The sequence below is a fragment of the Trachemys scripta genome, chromosome 18, assembly GCF_013100865.1.
Source record: "Trachemys scripta elegans isolate TJP31775 chromosome 18, CAS_Tse_1.0, whole genome shotgun sequence".
In the NCBI taxonomy this organism is placed as follows: domain Eukaryota; kingdom Metazoa; phylum Chordata; order Testudines; family Emydidae; genus Trachemys; species Trachemys scripta.
In genome coordinates, this window is record NC_048315.1 from 4,823,180 (window position 1) to 4,842,647 (window position 19,468).

At 39.9% G+C, this 19,468-nt stretch overlaps 1 protein-coding gene across 5 annotated transcripts in view; it reads right to left on the reverse strand.

Annotated features, from left to right (window-relative positions):
• TRIM37 (tripartite motif containing 37) overlaps positions 1-18,624 on the reverse strand; it is a 59,739-nt gene extending 41,115 nt beyond the window's left edge. For all 5 annotated transcript variants that reach the window (XR_004643383.1, XM_034752272.1, XM_034752273.1 and 2 more), the window contains exons 1-10: positions 18,607-18,624; positions 18,408-18,505; positions 15,946-16,047; positions 13,478-13,518; positions 12,266-12,382; positions 9,610-9,697; positions 7,929-8,051; positions 6,469-6,592; positions 4,299-4,366; positions 1,746-1,870 (exon numbers count right to left, since the gene is read on the reverse strand). Coding sequence is in view for 4 of the 5 variants with exons in the window: in XM_034752272.1 (XP_034608163.1) it covers positions 1,746-1,870; positions 4,299-4,366; positions 6,469-6,592; positions 7,929-8,051; positions 9,610-9,697; positions 12,266-12,382; positions 13,478-13,518; positions 15,946-16,047; positions 18,408-18,505; positions 18,607-18,613 (893 nt within the window). In the remaining variant the exon portion in view is untranslated. The remainder of the gene's footprint in view (positions 1-1,745; positions 1,871-4,298; positions 4,367-6,468; positions 6,593-7,928; positions 8,052-9,609; positions 9,698-12,265; positions 12,383-13,477; positions 13,519-15,945; positions 16,048-18,407; positions 18,506-18,606) is intronic.
• Between the last annotated feature and the right edge of the window lie 844 nt (positions 18,625-19,468).

The following is a 19,468-nucleotide window of genomic DNA, read 5'->3' on the forward strand; positions in this document are numbered from 1 at the left end:
AAGAACAGGAGTACTTGTGGCACCTTAGAGACTAACAAATTTATTAGAGCATAAGCTTTCGTGGACTACAGCCCACTTCTTCGGATGCATATCGAAGAAGTGGGCTGTAGTCCACGAAAGCTTATGCTCTAAGAAATTTGTTAGTCTCTAAGGTGCCACAAGTCCTCCTGTTCTTTTTACAATTTACACAGTGATAATAAACTTTTAGAAAACACCAATGAAATCAGCTATATTATGGGAACCACAAAGGCTTTGCATAAGTTACATATAAACAAGAATTCAAATGTTAGAAAAAGCAAGATTGCTTTTGGAGGGTATTTTTAGAGCACACAGTAGGTCTGTGGGCTTCCAGTGTCAGAACTATCTATTTTTCTGCTCCCCACCCTCTCCCAGTGGCACTGCAAGCATACATATCCCTCTTGACCCCTAAGCAAAATGATGCAGGAACAACTCAACTGTGGTCAGAGGGGAGGAGGACAAGAATGTCCAAAAATGATCAATTATTAACTTTAGAAAACCTAACATGATTTGCCTTGTCACAGCAAGGGATGACAATTACTTAACCAAGGGAAATCTAAAACTACAGATTTTTTGTATTTAAAGAGAAGGAACTGCTATGTGGCTGGAGAAACAAAACATCCAAAATATATCATGTTTCAGCGCAGGCCTGTAGCAAGAGAGACCATCAGTTGCTACCACTTCCTTTAAAATAAATATTTACTTTTAAAAATGTACTTAAATTCATTACAGAGAGTCATTTCACAGTGAACACGCTTCTGGGTATTCTTTTCCAGGCTATATTTTAAAAGCCTGCCAAACTGATGTTTGATTGATATGGTTAGAAAGATTTGAGTAATTTTAAAATTACTCAAATGCAAAATTCTCTCCAAATTTTATAGAAACCCTGCATGTTAGTTTAAAATGTAAAATGCTGCAGCTACCCAACCTAACAAGTGCACAGATTTCTGCATAAACCAGCACCGATGGCTCCTTTCTGAAAGCGAGTTGTGTCAGCAAATCATTTGGGCTTTATTATATACTAAAGGTGACTTGTATAGGCATCTCATGAGACCCCTTCCACGTTTATTGTACCACTTGAGCATTTGCTAATAAGAGAGCCCTACAATTATAGGCTGATTGCCCCCAATAGCAAGGGTAAAAAGGGTCATCAGTATACAAATGATTCAAAACCTATTCCTTTACTCCACTGGATCCCACTTCTCATGCTAGGATGTAACATCAATTACAAGTGAAGTCCTCCTGGAGAATAAAAACAAGACTCTGAAGGAGGTGAGGGGAATTGGGTAAGTGATCAATTATTGAGATTATCAGCATTCAGCCTGAGAAACCAAGCCAGATACTGGAGAGAAATCTTTCCCCACAGGCTACCACTGCAGTAGCCCTAATGGTTAAAGCAGCTTTTAGGATGGATTTGGGGATCTCTCCAGCAGCAAACCCTCCAGTTGCTTCCCAATTTCCCATCCCTCCAAAGCAGGGGCAGAATTTGCTCTTACAGTGCAGTTTTTGAATATTTTACACATTAGGAGACGTTTTCTCCACACTAACCGTTCCACAATGCTCAAAACCATTCAGATGTTTGTGAAGTTAATTTTTTTGTTGTGTGTTTGGGTTTTTGTTGTTGTTGTTGTTGTTGTTGTTTTTTAAGACTAAACCAAACTGCTTTAATGCTTAAGCTTTCAAGGTCAAACAAAACCTTGCAAAATAAAGGAAATGCCAGGCTGTACCTTGTGAAGTCTGGAGGGACAGGAGTAGTGACAAAGGATGCCATAGGCTTCCGGTGAACCTGCTGAAACATCATCAGAATCTCCGAGCTTTTAGATATCAACTCACTCTTACTGCATGATCGTAGCTGAGGAGAAGAAAGCAGATAAATTACAATACCGTTAAAGAAAACCCACAGATTTTGGCTTAATTTTTTAAATGAAGGTGTCTCAATACAAGAGGTAACATCTACTGCAGGTTCACAGAGAAAGATTACAATAGTGCTTTCCATATTGACAGAGAGTTACATTTGTTAGAGCTTCCTTGGAATTTGTCTTTTTTCAAGGTTGTAAAAAAAAAAAAGTGGTGGTGGCAACAAATTGCCATATTGTTCCCATAATTGTTTTTACAAGAAATTAAATAAAATTAAGCCAGTGTTCTCTCTACTCACATGATTTTGAGGGCTCTTGAATCCTAATGTGAGAATTATAGTGCTGTAGTATTTAAACAATTTTAAAGTGTTTTAAAAATTTCATTAGCAGCTACTGTGTACTCAGGTGACTTTTCAGTCTAAAGGTCATAAGTATTTGTACTAGATACAGGTATGTTTGTTTTATCTTGTCACTGCCCCTGGCAAAGTACTATAACAGCTGTGACCTCTGTTATTATGCAGTGTATAGGTGAAACTTAACTAGGCTTTGACATGATTAAGTTTAATCTATTATATAACCCAGTACATTAAGGAGGGTGTTTTACACTTTCCTTCCTTAGTTATTTCTGTGGCACTTTCACTGTTAACATAGTTTTATATTCATTTTTCATTCAAATGAGGTTTAAGCCAATATTCAAATCAACTAATCAAAAAGTACATTATCTCACAAAAGAATAACCAGGAATATAAACGTAACCTCCTTTCCTTCAATTCAGCACACAAAGCCAAAATGTTTGAAGCGTGTAATAAAGTGTACCTTTTCAACACTAGATGCCTCAAGTAATAACCACTTCTGAACAAAGATAGAGGCAAATAATCTAGTCTTGTGTCCTTTGAACAGCTGGAAACAGACATTTTAAATAGCTACATAGTTGCAAAAATAACTAAATATACTCTATTTCTTCTGTATAATTGAAAGGCAGGAACAGTGGGCCTGAGCTGTAAATGTAAAACTTTCTACCATGCTCAGACAAGAATAAGGATATACATTTTTGATATTACATCAATAAAAAGAATATGAAATTTAAAGCCTCTTGACAACTGGTACACATGTAATGTAACTTTTTTAAGAGTACTAGTAAACCTCAGAAATTTGGGAGATACAGAGACATCTGTCTACTGCTTAAGAATCATGGCTACAGTAAATATTTGAAATAGAACTTAAGTTACCTACCTTTTTTGGTGACATGTTCTTATGGTTCCAGTTCACTATATTTTAATAAGGTCTATACAATACAAAACTGCTTTGCAAAGATGCACATGGACTGAAATCCTTACCACATTAAAAGGGTGAAAAAGGTTAAAAAAAAAAAGTCCTCATCTAGAAAGGTCACTCTATAGCAAAAAAGGGTTTTGAAACGTAGTGGAAACAGAAAGAAAATTAAAAAAAAAAAAATAGGCCCACATACAACATGTAACGGGATTTGCTGAAGAACACTAGCTGGTGCCTCAGACATGAAAATATGGTTCTGAAAAAAGTTGCCTCAAGTGCAAGGGGAGAATGGCATTTCCAGAACAGGTGGTGAATTTGAGTTAACAACATTCACTGGAACACAGAAAAAAAGAATACAGGACAGAAGGTTAAGTGCATGCAAAGAAAAGATTTCTTTTTCAGGAGCTCTGAAGATTTTTTGGCAATTTAAAGCATCAAGCAGTGTCAGGAGAGAATTATTACACACAAGGCTTGAACAATCCATTTGGGAACACACTAGCTCAGGATAACCAGGAACTCTTCCAGGATTAACATCAACTTCTGCAGAATTTAAGCTTTCGCTTACCCAAAATTTCTAACCCTCTGACCCTGAGGAAAAACAAACAAACAAACAACCTTCTAAAAGTGAACTGAGTGGGGAAAAAAACCAATGCTGTGCCATCTTCCCACAGCTGCCATCTGAGAGCTCCAGAGCCTTTGCTGCATCTCATAACTTTCCAGAACTGCAGAGTGAAAACTGGCCAGTTTTGCTTTTGTTTGTTTGTTTTAATTATTGCTATTCATAACCTGTGGGCAGCAGTGAAAGTGACAAAAATCAGTCTTGTGCTCCAAGCACTAAGCTATGCTAAATAAATGAATAAATAATAAATGTTGTTTCATAACTGGTAATTACTTCTGTACTAGCTATTCAAATGACAAAAGAGATTAAATAGAACCAGGTTGTTCCTGATTTAGAGATAGAAGCCACAGTTTGTTTGTTGGTTTTTTAAGGAATTTTGGGTGACCTAAGCCCAATTCAAACCTAATTCTGCCTTACTCATTAATGCATAATTCAGAGTAACAAAAGAGGCAAGTTCATAAAGTGTCTTTGTGTAGCTTCCAACATTTTAACTGTGGGTGGTGGTGGTGGTGTTTTTTTTTTTTTTAAATCACCTGGTGTTCTACTTCCTGTAGCAAGGACTCCAGAAGTTCAGTTTCTTGGGTGAGTGATGTCTTTTGACCTGTTTAAAAGAAATGAGATTTAGTGATCATGTTTTGTGGTGATGGTGTTCTTTAAAAAAAAAAAAAAAAAAAAAGTGAACCTCCCTTCTGGAGATTGCTCTAAATCTAAGGTAAAGGATTTCTAAATATATCAAGGTTGATGGAGAACACATTTTAAAGGAAGCCTGTTGTTTTAATTAGAGCTGCAGTGAGTGATTCACTTGAGGTTTAAGACATTAATGAAGCATTCTTGGTGTCTCAGAAATGACGGAGGCTTTTGAGAGAAGAGCAGATTTGGATTTCATTGAACTCTCTCTGATCTGACCAAACCTTCTTTTATAAGATCTGAAATCTAATTTAAAAATTACTTTTGTAGGACTTCAACCTTTTAAGAAAAAAATAATTAAAACATTGATGTTTAAATATAGTGTTTCTGTATTACAACTACCATTAAGGCTGTGACAAGACAAAGAAGAAAGAAAAATCAACTCTTATTCTGAGTCTATCACTGGATTTGCTTTTTCTCAAATCACACATTAATTCTTGTAAAGGAATCGGAGGTCACTGAAGAAAAGATGCTATATAAGTGCAAAGTGTTATTCTGTTAACCAAATAAAGAGGGAATTCGTAAATAGTTTAATGACTGACCTTCAAACACTGAATCACTAAAACAAATTTTGCAGTTGATTGCAGTATTCAGTATGATATGGTTAAGTGCACTCATTGCAGATTTTAACTTAGAAATAGTTTAATTAGAAGAATTTAAGAGGACTTTTTTTTGCTAAAAAACCAAGTGATTCTGTTAAAAATCTAGATAGGGTATTACACTTATCATGATTTAGTCTCTATGCAATATAAAAAAATATGGTAGCTTTGAAAAGATGTATTTAATACATTCTATATCCTTTTCCAGTATATAAAGTTCTGATTTTACATTTTCCTCTGAACAAAATTTCAAATGTCAAGAGTAAGTTTTCAGCATAGTTTATTATTATTTATGGTTTGTATTATTGTTGGGCTTAGAGACAGTCCTTCCCTCCATGAGTTTCCAGTCTACAGATTTAGTTTTGTATATTGCATGACTAAATCCTTAAAAAAAAAAAAAAAAAAAAAAAAAAAGTGTTCTCATCTCCCCTGTTTCCAAAGAGACTGATATTCCAATTTAGGATAATATTTAGCTCTTACAGAGCGGTTAACAATGGAATGCAAGTATGAACGGAGAAGCTGAGGCAAAGCGATTTGCAAAAAGTCACACGAAGTCAGTGGCAGAGTTGGGAATATAATCCAGGTCTCCTGATTTCCAGTCCAATGTTCTAGCCATTGAACCATGCTGTCTCCAAGAATGAACCTAAGAGTCAATTGCAGAGATGTTTCCAATCTGGGACAAAATATTTCATTCAAAATACAGTTTTATTTAAAAAAAACCCAACAACATTATTTACAGAGGGAAACCCAAAGACTGCACTGTAAATTGCTTTGCACATAAGTGGAGTCTTATATACACGTATCTCATGTTTTTTTAATAAGTGTTATACAAGCATCAGTTCCCCTGGGTATACGCTACCTACTTCCCATTTGTAAAAAGGCTAAATAGAGGGAGAGGTTAAATGGCTTGACCAAAGTCAGTGAGAGTCGGGAACAAAACCTAGAAGTTCTGATTCCTCCCCGATACCCTGCTCTCACTACTAGACAATATTTATTTATTTACCAATCTGAAATGCTACTCAGCAGAAATATTCCATACAGAAATAATATTTTTAAAAGTTAGGTTTGGATAGTAGATATCAGAGGTGACAAATTACAGCAATCAGGAAATAGTACTTGGCACTTTACATCTTCAAAGTGTAGTACAATCATTAATTGTAGCAAAGCGGTACATGTAATCTGAGTTACCATACAGTAGCTTCATGGAATCAAAACATAGTTACATCTAACAAAATGCATTACATCACAGTAACCACGCAATTAACTAACGACACTGCTATATTTAGAAGTATTCGGTCTTCAACTTGAAGCCAGGAAACTGCTGTATGCAGTTTTATGTTTCTAGAAAAAAAAACTTGCCAGAAGATTTAACTTTAGTCTGCTACTTCCACTTACATCAGATAAGATGAATACCTACCCATTAGTGTTATAAGCTTGTTCTTCAGTTGAGTGTCTAATCGGGCAATCATCATCTCCACTGCATTCCTAATTTCCCGAACTCGTTCATCCTTTGCGCTGCGCACTGCCTCTACATTCCTCTCCTAAAGGACAGTTCAGAGGTAACGTACAAAAAGGAATAATCTTCTGTTTTTGTCCATATCTCTGCCTCTCATCATACCCTGTCCATTTCAATGGACTGCTTTTCCCTTGACAAGGATTTGGAAATACAGGGGAGGGGGGAAATATTTTATGTAGAATAAAAATAGTTTATGTTTTAACTGTTTGGGAAAACAGGCCTCTATGTAAACTTATCAGCAACTTAAAGGTCAGAAGAGGATTTCACTTTTGCCTATAATTCTCTTCCCCCTTAGTTTTGCTACTATGCAATTAGTGAAATACATTTAGAATTCCTAATTAAAGACATGCCAAAAGTGTTTTCTCTCTTTGGATAGCCTAGAAAAATTAACTGACTATCAAAACGAAGAATATTGTACACATCCAAAACTGAGTTCTTAAGGTATATAATAAGCCATTTTTGAAACTTTGTAAAAGCTACAGATGCACAGCATAACTGGAAGTGAAACAGCAGAGAATGCAGTTGCCCTCTGGTGGTTGATTGAAGGTTAAACTAAAAAAAATATATTTTTCTCATCATAGACAAACATGTAAGAGACTTGCTATGACAAATTAAACACTCTCTTGGAACTACTTGTTCTATGTAATACCCTGTGCAGAAAAAGAAACAAGTACTTTCTTGGGTATAGCATCCATAAGCAGAAAAGGGAAAATGAATGCGCACATAGTTTACTTTACATAGTGCCTTTCATCCTTGAATCATCTCGACCATATACAGATACCACAGCACCAAAAAATTTCAGACATCTCTGGGATGAAGGGTTGCTAACTAGCCAGTACGCACACAGCAAAACAAAGAGAAAATTATGACCAAGAGCAACAGGCAAACTCCTTCTCTTACAGTAGTGCAAAGGAGATAGTATACGTCCATGCGGAGCAAACGGAGCCCTATTTTACTTTCTTTTATATCTTATTCAAAAGGTTTGCACACTAGACTGCATAGAGATCAGTAAAATCTCCCCCAGAACTGAGGAGTTGAATCACCCCAACAGAATTTCACATCTTCAGCTTACACCACTAAGGCCTGGGACTTTTTGTACATGTAACACTATACCAGTTACAGGTGTGTGGGTGCGCTTTTTTACTGATACAATCTTTAGCATGGGCAGAGTTATATTGGTATAAAAGGCGCCATATACCAGTATAGCTCATTCCAAGGCACCCTTATACTCATATGACTGCACTCATGCTATGGGAACTGTACTGCTTTAACTATACCACCTCCTACTTCTCTTATGCTACAGATAACCTGAATATATCAATACATTATACAGTTCTAAGAGGGTGGAAACATTTTCTTACCACTTCTTGCACTAGACTGATCAACTCCATGAGTCTCCTCCGAAGTTTTGCTACCTCCTCATTCACTTTTGTGACATGTTGCTCATAAATTTCAGCTAGTGGCTTAAAAGTATGTCCTCCATGCTATTAAAAGAAAGGATCAACAGAACATCATATTTTAGCTACACTCCACCCCTGTTAAATTAGGAGTTTTTTCCCCTTCTATGGTACCATTCAATGTGGGAAAGATCCAGAGCAGATTGTCTGTAGGAAGTCTGTGTCTTTCACTTCCCTTAGTAACAAGTCTTGGGTCTGGCTTCTGCACCAGAAATGCTTCCTGTGGAGAGCTATTTGGAGACTGAGCACTCATCCAAAATGAGCCTCAGTATTTACTGTGCAACACTTGGGCTAATTAAATTAGGGGGAAAGAGGTATATGTATTTTGAGCTAACGCGCTAGCAAAAATATGAGTTAGTGACACTCAACCACTTACATTCCCGGGTATAAGGTGTGTCTGTCTCACTTGGGATGATTTAACTGGTACAGTATGAAATAGTTGGAGATCTGAGGGGCTTATAAAGCTTTGAGTGCCAGCAGGGGATCTCCTCCTTTTGAATATGGGGTAAAGGGATATCAGGCTTAAAAGATTGCTTGTTTGTTTTATTTCTGACAATGTTATAAAAATAGTATTAAGAAATTAAAAATACAGGTTTTTTTCCTAATACTTATGCTATTCCCTCCCCCCCTTTTTTTAAAAACAGTATTTAGGTCAACTAGAGATAAAGCTAGTGTGGACAGAACTGGAACCTAACTATTTCAATTTCAGGTTCTTGTGGGCTTTCACAGGGCTGCAGTGCTTTTTAAAAACGTGAAGTGTTTAACAGATTATTCATAATCTGAAGCCTTTGTATCTTGTTCTCCCTTTTTCCTAAAACAGACAATTAATTACTTGATGGATTTTACAACACAGGTACTTTTTCCTACAATAAAAATAAGCTGAATTGTAAAAACAGAACATTTGAAAGTGTCACAAAAATACCTCTCTGTTTTGTGTTTAAAAAAAAAAAAAAGGTTTTGTTAACGAGTTTCACTTTTGGGCCAAACATGACTGGAGAGTGCCTCCTCAGTCATTCGGATTTATAACACTTAACAGTGAAGTCTAAGGTAGTTCTTACAGTTGGCCACATTGTGTGAAAGATAAATGAGGGAAAGTGTGTTCTAGTTTCCACTCAGGTTGGTGAAGAGTGAGCAGATGCCTACAGACAGTGTTTCAAAAAAAAGAGATGGTTGTTTCTTTTGAATTTAAGACTAGCTTTCAACTACTGAAGATTATTGCCGAGTATGTGCAACACAAATGTAATTTGTGTTACATAATTATGTGAAACATTTATTTTTTGTGCTAGGAATTCATTGTCACTTTCAGTTTATCTACAATAGTCTTGGTTACTAAATTCATATTCAGGATGGTAATTCTAGCATCTTTCCAGAAGAAGCTTGAACTTGTAACAGGAAACATTATCTAAATCAAAATTCATAAGACTCATTTGTCCACATACTGTAACTAGAGTATTTTAAAGGTAATTTGAAAACAATACTAACAATTTCATGCCATTGGCATTGCTTCTGTAATACAATTCAGGCACTACTAATATAATTTCCTATGCTCCACATGGACATAACATGCTACAAGCCTTCTACTCACCATTCCTCCCCAGAGAGCACACTGGTGACAGATACATTTCTTACATGTCCAGCAGAATACACTGAGTTTTTCATGATGGTTTTCACACCTTTAAAAAAAAAAAAAAAAAAAACAGTGATGGGAAATTACATAGTGGTGTGTGGAGTCTGCAAAAGGTTCAGAAGTTTATTTGTTTTGTTGACATGATTTTGAGAGCAAAGCTCAAAATCTAGGCATTAAAAATGGTTTCCCAATAGCAAAATTAATTAGATGTATTCTTCTTGCATCACAAAGTATGCCATTGTTTTACTTCGTCTCACATATATCTTCCCAGGAAATTTCTCCTGGAGGTGAGGAAGTGCACTCTGGAAAATGGTTTTAAGCACCATCTTAGCTGCATGGTATACTAATGGACCAGGCTTTGAATTTACTGACTCTAGAAGCTAAAAATTTCAAATGATTGAAATGTCAACAATCTAGTAACTCAGAAAGGTTTTGTAAACCTAAAGTATTCTGAGGTGTGGATCAATGTGGCATCTAAGTGCCAAAGTGAGGCATCAATATTTTAACTAGAAGAAGGTTCATATGTAACAAGACTACTCTCTCAAAGCAAATGGCAAATGACGAGTTTCTTTAAACACAGGTTTCTCAGCTCCGCTTAGCAATCTGGGTCCAAGATAAAGGGAAATCAAGTTACTCAAGTATGTTCCTTTCAAGACTTAAGAGGGCCATGGTGGCCTGGCTTTACTGTAAAGTTTCTATCAGTACCGGACCCAGATGACAGCACACACGGTTCAGGGACTCTCAAAAAATGGTATAATACTTCTTGCCTATATATGGCCTGAATATAGAAAGCTGATTCATGTATCATAAGAAGTCCCAGCCTTCTTCTGCAGTAAGGGTGAAACTAGTCAGTTATAATACTGTCTCCAGGACTCTGTGTAAGATATATACATTCAGATGAATTCTTTGATGACTTTTTGTCAACCTATTTTTACTGGAAGAGTATAGAGAAACTAGAACGAATAATTAAAGAAAAAGGACTACTTATACAGAATGCAACAACAAATTAAATACACAGAAATTCAATATTTCAATGTCTTAGTTTGCATACATTTGACCATCAGATAGTTAAACTAGGAAATGTGACATCTGAAGGGTTGCTTTATATTAGTCTTTAATTGTGGCTTCAACTAGTGCTATTGTTTTCATCAGCTCAATTTTTTTCTTTTTCTGTACCTTTGTTCATGAAAATGGCTGATTTCTGAATCAATGGCAGTGGTTTTAAATATTGTTTTGTCACTACAGTATCCCAGATTCTTGATAGTCTGTAAGCAGGCTTATAAAGCACCATCACCGCAGATCTCTGAATGATGTAAACGAGAAGTCTGCACAAAGATCAAGGATGAAATAGTGCCTTTATGCAGTTCAGAACAGTTACTTACCTTATAGTAACTGTGGTTCTTAAAGACAGTTTCTCAGTGTGGACTGCCCTCAAGATACACATGAGGCACACATGCATCTTGAATGGGATCCACATGGACACAGACTTGAAGAACTACTATACTTTGTTATAATTATGAATTATTTTATTGCCTTATTCACCACTGCTCAGTGGGAAAATAGTCTCACTTTGGGAGGAAAAAACCCAATTGCTATTCCTACCCTTCCTTTTTTCCCCTATCCCCTTTCCCATCTTTGTACATCCTCCCTTATTTCCTGCTGTATTCTGCCCATTCTTTGCAGGAACTCTCAATACTGTCCCAATGAGCTTTACTCCAGCACCTTTATCTATTCATGTGCTATCATGATTAGCAATAAAACAAACTGCAAAAATCAGCAATATTATGGAATATTGCAAATTGCAGTTCTCCAAAGGGGGATGCCTTTTTTGCTGTGATATTAACACTGTATTCTTCATGCTATTCAAGTATCAGAGAATGCCCGTATCAGAAGATTTAAGTAGCTGATTCACATAGTTTTCTCCACTATATGAAATCCAAGGAGAAATGGCATTTACAAGTGACACTTAAATTGCACAATATATGACCAATAAATCTTAGTTATCCACATCACTGCAAATCCTACATGGAGGGATTTTAGACCATGCATGCCTTAGACCAAATGTCATAGGGGAAATAAATACGTAAAGACTCGTCTAGGCTTATGCACTAGCACACCCAGGAGTCCCTTTAGGTTTCTGAATGCATTATCAGAGGAATCTCTAAAATGCTCTCTTTGCTTTCATCATCTGGTGTCCATATGGTCACTGTGAATGGTTACAAGCCATATGAAAGAGGAACCCTCTTCAATCTTCCCAAGCCCTTCACTCAAAGTATGTTAGGCCAGGCTAATCCAACTGTAATTTTCAAGGTAATAAAAACAGAAAGACCTGTAAAGACTTAGCTTTTAGTGCTACTTACAGAAACGGGTACCATTTCTAGAAATAAATAAATAAATAAAATAATCAACTGCCAAACTCTTACCACTTTTCAGCTGGACAGCATAAAAGGAAGCATATTTACTGACTGCTTCTATTACAGGGTAGCACATTTCAGTTTTCAGTACTTAGGAATTACAATCCATTCTCTAATTTTAAGAGAGTGGAATTAAACGTCTGCTGTTTTTGAGACAAACTACAAAATCCTCAAATTTTAGAGGAGTCTATTCTACATACTTGTCTTTTTCATTTTCTTCATGCTTAGTGAGGTTGCATAGCTGAAGTGTGTCAAGCTGCTGCGTAACCTCTTCTGCCCAACGACAGTTTACAAGTTCCCGTAGCTGGAGTGGGGCTCTGCAAAATAAATAAATAAAATAAACAAAATGCTAAAGTTAGATTCATAGACTGTAAGGTTGGAAGGGACCATCGTGATCATCTACTCTGACCTTCATGTTGCAGGCCACAAAACCTCACTCACTCCTGAAATAGACCCCTAGCCTCTGGCTGAGTTACTGAAGTCCTCAAATCATGGTTTAAAGACTTCAAGTTACAGAGAAATCACCATTTACACTAGTTTAAACCTGCAAGTGACCCATGCCCCATGCTGCAGAGGAAGGCAAAAAAGCCCCAGATTCAAGAACTCAGTTTCAGGATTTCAAGGTTCTAAAGAACACCAATGAAATGGATTGGCTTTGTCAATTCCACTGTTCTGCTAGGAAACATATGAGTAATAGCAGACACAATAAAGCTGTCAGTCTACAATGCAGACGTTCACATTTGAAAGGTTATCTTCAAAACCCATCAGGCTTAGAACTTTAAGGTTTTTGGTTTGTTTGCTTTTAATATAAAGAGCTTACATTCTGAAGAAACTGGTTGCTCACCCACCTCACAAGAAAAAGTGTCTTACTTGCCATTAGGAAGTGGATTTTTTCAAGCTCTGTACTTATGGGACACAAATGTTAAGAATGTGCATGCCGCTTGCCTCTTTGGGCACGCTGCAACAGGTTTATTCCTGGAAATGTCTGTCTCATAGATCTATAGAAAGAGGGTAAATTTCAGTCAGTCTAAAAGCTAGAAGTGTTGTTTGGTCCCTGTGCTGGCCATTCAAGGAGTGACACTGAATAGTTCTGAGAGGAGTCCTGTCCACTTCTTCTGGCTAGATGTGGTTATATCCCTTAAATGGATGGAATAACATGGTGTGGATCACCAAAATTTTACACAGGTCACTCCTGGCCATACTAAAAAAAGATTTAAAAATAATTACTTTGCCAGTTTAGATAAGGCTTCATAGCACATTAAGAACAATCTTCAAAAGAGAAGCTTGTGATACACATGGTATACTTACCGAGACCAACAAAAAAAAAAAAAAAAAATTCCACACACCTAATAACCACAAGAAAGTTGACTACAGAGTTATAGTGTATTTTTAATTTATTAAAAATATCTTACCGACAGTGAGGGCACTGAGCTCTTTGTTCAGTCAGCCAACGCTATAGAAAAAGAGGATAGGCACATTTTGAGACACACAAGAGAGTTAAAGATATGGAACATTCACACACACTGGTTTCACTTTTGTCTCTCTTATACTATAAGTCATTTTTCCTGTGCCAATCCTCCTGTATTTTTCCCTTATTTACACTCATGATTTTAAATTCATGGGATTTAGCCAATACAAGCAATCTCAGTTTAACATACAACTATTTTAACCCCCACAAGAAACAGAAGGGGCTTTTTTTGGGGTGGGGAGAGTTGATTTAACAACAGTTCTGCTGTTACAGTAAAGGGAGTTTTGAGATGTCTGGCATACCACCAGAAGCCACAGAATCGATCACATAGTCCCATAGTTATACACTAAGGGGCATATTCTAGTAAAACGCAAAGATATTGCAGGTGTTTCACTCTGCCTCTCCAGTCTAGTTTTCAAGGAACCACATATTCTGCTACTTAGCTAGTCATACAGCTTTCCTTCAGGAGATATTACAATTAATTGATTTATTGACTAGCAATCGAGTAGGCATTGAATGGCAGGGTCGGGAAGATAAACTTCATTAAAAAGCCACATATAGGCCTGGTAGGAACCGGATCACCTTAATATAACCTGCAAATTCAAACTTTAGTGATAAAACTGCTTAACTTATTCAAACTACTATGTCTAAAGTCTCGGATTAAAAACTCCTGTCTGCCAGAGCAAAGTTTCGCAGCCCAGGGGCTACGACCCAAAATTGCGTCACCAGAAAGTGTCAAAGGGTCATGGGGTTAGCTGAACTCAGCTCTCTCTGTTCTGGATGTTGTGATGCGTTGAACAGTGTAGCAGATTTGGCCCACCCCGCCCCTCTGACATGATGACAGAGGGATGGATGGGCCGAATTTGAATGAGGGGCACTGTGACCCCATGCGCCAGGTCACAATGCCCAGAATGGGGAGCTGAGCCCAGCTGGGCCCCTAGGACAGGAGCTGGGAGGGTACAGTTGGTGTCAGTCTCCCATGGATACTTTCCCCCCTCCAAGATAATCCCCTGCCCCACTGCCAGGTGACACCCCATTTTCCATACCCCATCCTGCCCTCCATCCCTTCCAGAATGGGCCTCCCAATGTATCCTTCTCCCACAGCTGAATGACTCCTCCCCATCATACTGACCATCCTAGCCCCAGCCCCCCAGATCTTCCCTCACTGTACTCGCAGCCCTTTCTGCCCACCAACTCCTTCCCCCAGCCCACCCACTTTACCCCAAGGACCCCAAATCCTCTTTACTTTCTGCCTCCCATGGGCCATGTGTGGGGTGTGTGTGTTTTCTAAGGAGGTGTTGGCTTGCTGTACCTCCCTCAGACCCCTCCACCCCCATGTCCTTCCTCGTTACACCCCTAGGCTCCCCTGACCTCCCTTTACCCCCAGGACACCAAATCCCTGCTTTATCCTCTGTGCCCCATGCACCATGTGGGTGGGGGGGGGACTGTTTTTTTGGGTGGGTGTCATCTTAACACCCTTCCCCCAAGTTGCCAGTGGGGGATGGGTTGTCCAGCTGTTCACACCTGGCCAAAGTATCTGGAATCTGAACTTTAAACTCCCCCTCACGAAGGACAGACCACTGGGAGGAGGAGAATTAGGTCTGGGGGCATATCTCAAGGTCATGACAGCCCATCAAGGTTTACAAATGGGTCCTGAGCCCAAAAAAGTTAAGAACCACTTCCAGAGGGCAACAGTAACCCAACTAGCATCCTTAATGCCTGGTTAGAGTCCTTAATATCTTGATCTATAATCATGTGCACAAGTTACAAGTCAAAGGATGGATTTTCTATTTGCCAGACCCATAAACACTACCCAAGATCTCAAAATTTTCCACCTTCACAAGTCATAGGTCCTACACTTAAAACCATGCTGTAAGTGTGATTGTCAAATACAACAGTAGCGATTGGCTTGGTACTTCAGTGCTCATAATTTTGTGGCAGGCAAAACCATGCCCAAGACTACCCAACTACCCACTCAACAGGCTTCTAGCATGGTTTCTGAACATGGTGCCAGGAAAACAATTCAACAGCCATGATTGAAGCCTGTTTTAGTATGGACAGGGCCTCACAAATGACAAAGGTATTATGGCCTAGCAGAACTCTGTACTGCAGGTCTAGGTCTCATTTCCCAGGCAAGCACCACTGAAAAGGCCCCTTATGAGATGTTAGAGGAAGGGACTGTTGTATGCTTGTTGCTCAAAAGTGACTCTTCCAGTCAATTAAGCAGTGTTGAGTGATCCAAAAGGGTTGGTCATGGTACAAGTCATAACTTTTACAGGGAGAAACAAGGAGCACAGAGTAAGGAAAGGAAACTCTCAGTGCTCCAACAAGGACACAAGTAAGTTTGCCCTCTAGCTCTTTAGTTAATAATCTATGTATACATAGAAATTAGAAAATAAAATGTGAACTTACCCGAATGCAACTGAAACAACATAGCTTGGAGCAATGTGGACACAGACGTGCATCACGCAACTTTTCCATACAAATAAAACATCGGAACACCTCAGCAATGCTCTGCAAAAAGTTAAGATTCACACCAGTGGTAAGATATACACTTGAATCTTGTTAGATGTTCAGCAGTCAAAGCATCAGATTTAATAACAATAAGTCCTACTCTGCAAGGCTATGGATGACATGTTGGACTTGAATCATGATGGTGGCATGTACCAAGACAAACAACCATAGATCACACTTTCCCATTTTCTCCTTTTCCATGAACATGCTGTTAGCTCACTTTGTTTTATTACTTTATTTTTTTCCATCTGTATATATCTATAGCCAAAAGACACTATTCCCATTTGTATGTGTATGACACTGAATAGCCTGAATGAACAAGCACTCTACACATACAGAACCAGATTCTAAAGCCAGGAGGGCCAATGTGATCACTGAGTCTGACCTCCTGATAGCACAAGCCATAGAACTTCTCCACAATAATTCCTATTTCAACTAGAGCACATTTTTTAGAGAAACATCCAATTACCCTAATTGTTAAAAATGTACCCCTTATTTCCAGTCTGAAGTTGCCTAACTACTTACTGTCATTGGATCTTGTTATAATAGCTTGCTGGACCAATTAGCACATTATCAAATATTTGTTCCCTATGTAGGTACTTATAGACTGTGATCTCACCCTTTAACCTTCCCTTTATTAAGTTAGAAAGCTCCTTAAGTCTATCGCTGTAAGGCATGTTTTTCAATCCTTTAATCATTCTTGTGGCTTTTCACTGAACCATCTCCAATGTATCAACATTTGACTGAATATGAATTGCCAATATGATTCTGGGGTGTATTAACAAGAATGTTGTATGTAAGACATGGGAGGTAATTCTCCCGCTCTACTCAGAACTGCTGAGGCCCCAGCTGGAGTACCGTGACCAATTCTGGGCACCACAATTTAGGAAGGAGGTGGACAAATTGATTTTTGAGCTGTCCTCTGGATTCTTTCCACTTATTCCAGAGTAACTATAGCTGAATAGTTAATCTGTTAGAGCTACGATGGTCAATTTCCCAGTGTACATAAGCCCTTATATCTCCTATCTAACCTAAACAATCTCAATCTTCTCATTCTCTCCTTACATAAACCTTTCCATACCTCAAAACACTTGTCTCCTATCTCTGAAATCTTATTGTTGCTATAATTTTTGAGAAAAGGTGACCATAACTGAATACAGTATTTCAGATGAGGGCAACCTTTTATTTATTTATACAAGTGGCATAATAATATTTTCTGTATTTCCTATACCATAATATTGTTTGTTTCCTATTACTACACACTGAGCTGATGTTTTTTCACGAAAACTGTCCACAATGGTGTTTGGACCTTTTTCTTGTGTGGTTACCACTAATACAGCAGCAGAGTGTCTGATGAATTCCAATTACTCCATCCAATGTGCATTTTACCTTTCACGTGTCAAAACTAAGGTTAATCAGGCATCATGCTCTCCATTCCTAGCTTTGTTATGAGTCTCTGAAGTTCTTCAAATCTTCTCTAACCTAGACTAACCTAAATAATTTTGTGTCACCTGCATTTTTTGTCACTTTCACTGCTCAATCCCTTTTTCAGATCATTAATGCATATGTTAAACCCCAAGTCTCAGTACAGAACCTTGTGGCACCCAGCCATTGCCTTGTGACATGCTGAAAAACACCCACTTACACCTATACTTTGTTTTCTGCCTCTCGAGCAATACCTTACAGCACTGTTTGACCTCTCACCCCACAACTACTCCTGGTACGTCTACATTACAAGCACATGGTGACACAGCTGCAGTTACGCCGCCATAGTGTAGACACTTGCTACAGACAGAAGAGTTTTTTTCTGTTGCTGTAGCAAATCTATCTGCTCAAGAGACTGTAGCTAGGTCAATGAAAAAATTCTTCCGTTGAGTTAGCGGTGTTGACACTGCAGCTTATATCAGCCTCACTTCACCTCTCAGGGGTGCGAAATGAGAGGACAATTCACACTCCCAGAGCGCCATAGCTAGGTCAACTTAAGTTTTTGGGTAGAGGCCAGGCCCTAGTTTCCTGATTCTCTAGCAAGGAGCTCTGTGGGAGGCTTTCTGGAAGCCCACACATCAGCCACCTGTTCTCCCTTCCCCAAGGCTGATGCACAGACCACCCCAGCGGGTGGGCGAGGCCCAACTTTCCTGTGCAGCCAGCCGAGGTGGCCAGCACCGTTTCGACCAGCGAGACCTGGCAGCAGAGCGCGGCTCACCTCGACCTGCCGCACAGGGAGCGGGGGGGAACCCAGGCGTCCTGGCACCCCTCCCCCCCAGCTCGGGCGCAGGCGGCCTCCCGCCAGTGCCCAGCAGCGAGGGGAGCCGGGCCCGGCCCGTCCCGCCCCAGCAGGTGGCTGCTGCCCATCCCCTCACCTCCACGCTCTGCTCGTCCATGGCCTCGGCTCTCCCGGCGCCCGCCCGGAGCGGGGAGGGTCCCCAGCGCCCCGGGGAGCAGGTCCCGGCCGCAGCCCCTGCGGGAGAGAAAGGGGGGGAAGAGCGTAAGGAGCCGCGGGGGAGAGGCTGCTCCTCACCGGCCCGGCTCCCTCCGCAGCGCCCCGGACCCGCTAGCTACCGGCCATGTTCGCCCAGGGGGTCGGGGCGCCGGCGGCTCCGCCCTCAGCTCGGCCTCCCGCCTGCCCGCCCTGCGGCTGAGGGAGCCGGGCCCCTCCCTCACGTGACCCGCCCCGCCTCAGTGCGCAGGCGCTGCCTTGGGCGCGCTGGGGTGGAGCATCCGCAAAGGGTGCAGTCCCCGCCCCCTCCACCTGCTGCGGCTGCAGCATCTGCAGAGCGTCAGCCCCCCCCCTTCTCCCACTGCTGCAGCATCCGCAGAGGATGCAACCTCCCCCCACCTGCTGAGGATGCAGCATCAGCAGAGGGGACAGGTTCCCCTCCCACCCTCCTCTTTCATTACAAATTAAGGACAAGATACAGCCCCCCCTTCGCTTCTCCCACGGCTGGAGGGTGCAGCATCCACAGAGAGTGTAACCCCCTCTCCCCACACGGCGGCAGCTTTAGGTAGGAGATTGTAAGCCTGGCCCAGTTTTGCAGGCTGGTAAATAAGCTTTCAATCTTCCCTCCTTATTCCGCAGGCAGTAGTGTCGGCAACTTGCACCATCTTTGGCCCCAGCCTGCAATGTTACTGGAGCCAGGGACAGGATACTGGCCTAGTTTTCAAGCAGTAGCACTGGCATGGCTACCTCACATTTAGTCCATGCAAAAAGGGATTTTAAAAATGTTTCTCAGAAAGGCTTGAGCGCCTCACTACAGCACCCATCAGAAAAAAAAATATATAAAAAATAATGTAAAATTGTAGAGGTCTCCCTGCAAGTCATTACTAGTGATTAACAGGTCAGACAATCACTAGGCAGGATGACATGGCCTCCATTGTGTCTACTGTCCCCTGCATCGTGCTATAGAAAAATAGAAATTGAGAT